The sequence below is a fragment of the Pleurodeles waltl genome, chromosome 4_1 (genome assembly GCF_031143425.1).
Source record: "Pleurodeles waltl isolate 20211129_DDA chromosome 4_1, aPleWal1.hap1.20221129, whole genome shotgun sequence".
Classification (NCBI taxonomy): domain Eukaryota; kingdom Metazoa; phylum Chordata; class Amphibia; order Caudata; family Salamandridae; genus Pleurodeles; species Pleurodeles waltl.
In genome coordinates this window covers 117,970,889-117,973,116 of record NC_090442.1, presented here as the reverse complement: position 1 = coordinate 117,973,116, position 2,228 = coordinate 117,970,889, and the positions used below count along the sequence as shown (strand labels likewise).

Here is a 2,228-nt window from a genome sequence, read left to right as displayed (position 1 = left end):
GGCATGTTTTAAAATGACTATTTAATTGGGTGGCACAAAAAGTGTTGCAGGCCCACTGGTAGCGTTTAATGTACAGGCCTAGACCATTTACTATGGACTTACAAGTAAATGAACTGTACCTAATGGGTGTAGTCTCCTTTTATCACATTTAAAGAACATAGTACAAGAACATTAGCACTGGTAAAACTAACAGAAGCAACTCCAGCAAAACAGAAGCAGTGAAAGTGAATGTTTGGGGGGACACTATGTTAAGGATACCAGGTCAAACAGTAAGATTCCATGAATTTAAGATGCATGTCTTTGCAGTTGAATATGTGTTTACAAAGATACATGTACATTGACATTTCTCTTAATACTTAAAGAGAAAAACAATGCATCCTTAGCTGATGCTAACTGCTGTCTCTCTCATTCTCTCCCTGTCCATTCCTTGGGCCAGCAGATGACATTTTATGAAGGCATGGAAGCAGTGAAAAATATTTCCGTAGTGAAGGAATTTATCCTTCTGGGCCTTACCAGTGACCAGAACCTACAGTTCCCTCTCTTTTTGCTATTCCTCCACATCTATATCCTCACCCTACTGAGTAATTGTGGCATCATCATTTTGATCAAGACCTCTTCACGTCTTCACACTCCTATGTACTTTCTGCTTAGTAACTTGTCGTTTGTAGATATATGCTACTCCTCAGTCATCACACCCAATATGCTAGCCATCTTCTTTAATGAGAGGAGAGTGATTTCCTTTAATGGATGTGTAACACAGTTGTTGTTCTTTGTATTTTTTGTGAGTGTGGATGTCTTACTTCTAGCTGTGATGGCCTATGACCGATATTACGCAATATGTAATCCGTTATTGTATTCAGTCCACATGACCAATGGCTTCTGCATCACTCTGGTGCTTGGTTCATATGTGGTTGGGTTTATGAATGCCTTGGTAAATATGAGTTGCCTATTCCGGTTACACTTCTGTGGACCAAATAAAATTTCACACTTTTATTGTGATGCACCTCCACTCTTCAAACTCTCCTGCAATGACACCACCATCAATGAAATTGTTATGTTTGCTGTTGCTGGTACTGTAGAAGTAGGAACTCTAGTGGTTGTCTTCATCTCTTATGTATACATAATTACTGCTGTCATTAGGATCCGCTCATCTGAGGGAAGAAACAAGGCCTTCTCCACCTGCTCCTCTCACCTTGCATGTGTCGCCTTGTTCTACTGTCCGGCTTTGTTCATGTACCTGAGACCTAAATCTAGTTACTCCATGGACCAGGACAGAGTAGCGTCTTTATTCTACACAGTGATAATTCCTATGTTAAACCCACTGATCTACTCTCTAAGGAACAAGGACATGATTACATCCATGAGACTGGTAATGCAAAGTTGCAAAGCAAAGGGCATAAGTGCACCGTTTGTATCCTAATACAGCTCATTCCTGTCCTTGCAGGCACATGTTCCTCTTTCTTTCTGTGTGCCATAATGCAACACACATAGAAAGTGGAAAAAACAAGAATACATAAAGATATTTCTCCTCCTTCCACTGTACCTTGGTAATAATAGGTTTTAGGCACTTTGCCAGGTCTACCACTTCTGGTAAATCCAGGAATGTTTCAGAATCCATGGATGTTTCATGGGAACACCCACACAGCGCCCATACAGTGCCTCCCTGATGCAGAGATTTGCAGAGTATTGCTTTACTAGAGGTTTATAAAGTCACTCAGGGTATACAAGGAGGCCTTCATAAAGCTATTTTTTGAGTTGCTACGTGCATGCACCACATTGCATAGTGCAAGTGCAACACAACTTAGTCCATGGATATGGCCCTTAGCCTTTTCCACAAATAAGACAAGTTTTCTGGTCACCCAAAACAAAGTATATACTCTCTCAGTCCACCAGAATTCCATTGAGTGGTGGATGTAGCTGTATACTATGCAGTTTCATGCAGCAGGATGTTCTGCTCAGGAATGTTGTAACTTCAGATGGCAGAACATAGTAGGCCATGACTGTTAAGAGGCTGCAGTTTACTCACTGCTGCTTGCTACTGTCAGCGGCAGTAGGGAGATTTTCCTCCTCCTGAATAACATATATAGAACCTCCACATATTCTACTAATGTTTATAAATATACAATCTTTATAGCTCAGTTTGTAAATGTTAAAATAAAATATTGCCAAGTTGGAAGGCCAAAATATTTGTCATTTGATTTAATTTGAACAATTATTGGTTTTACAAT

The 2,228-nt window shown here is 40.0% G+C and overlaps 1 protein-coding gene across 1 annotated transcript; it reads left to right on the top strand.

Moving 5' to 3' along the window:
• Nucleotides 1-404: 404 nt before the first annotated feature.
• On the top strand, nucleotides 405-1,420 carry LOC138287097 (olfactory receptor 5AR1-like). The gene has a single exon (XM_069227460.1). The coding sequence runs from the start codon at nucleotides 440-442 to the stop codon at nucleotides 1,418-1,420; it is 981 nt and encodes a 326-aa protein (XP_069083561.1). The 5' UTR covers nucleotides 405-439.
• Nucleotides 1,421-2,228: the final 808 nt, after the last annotated feature.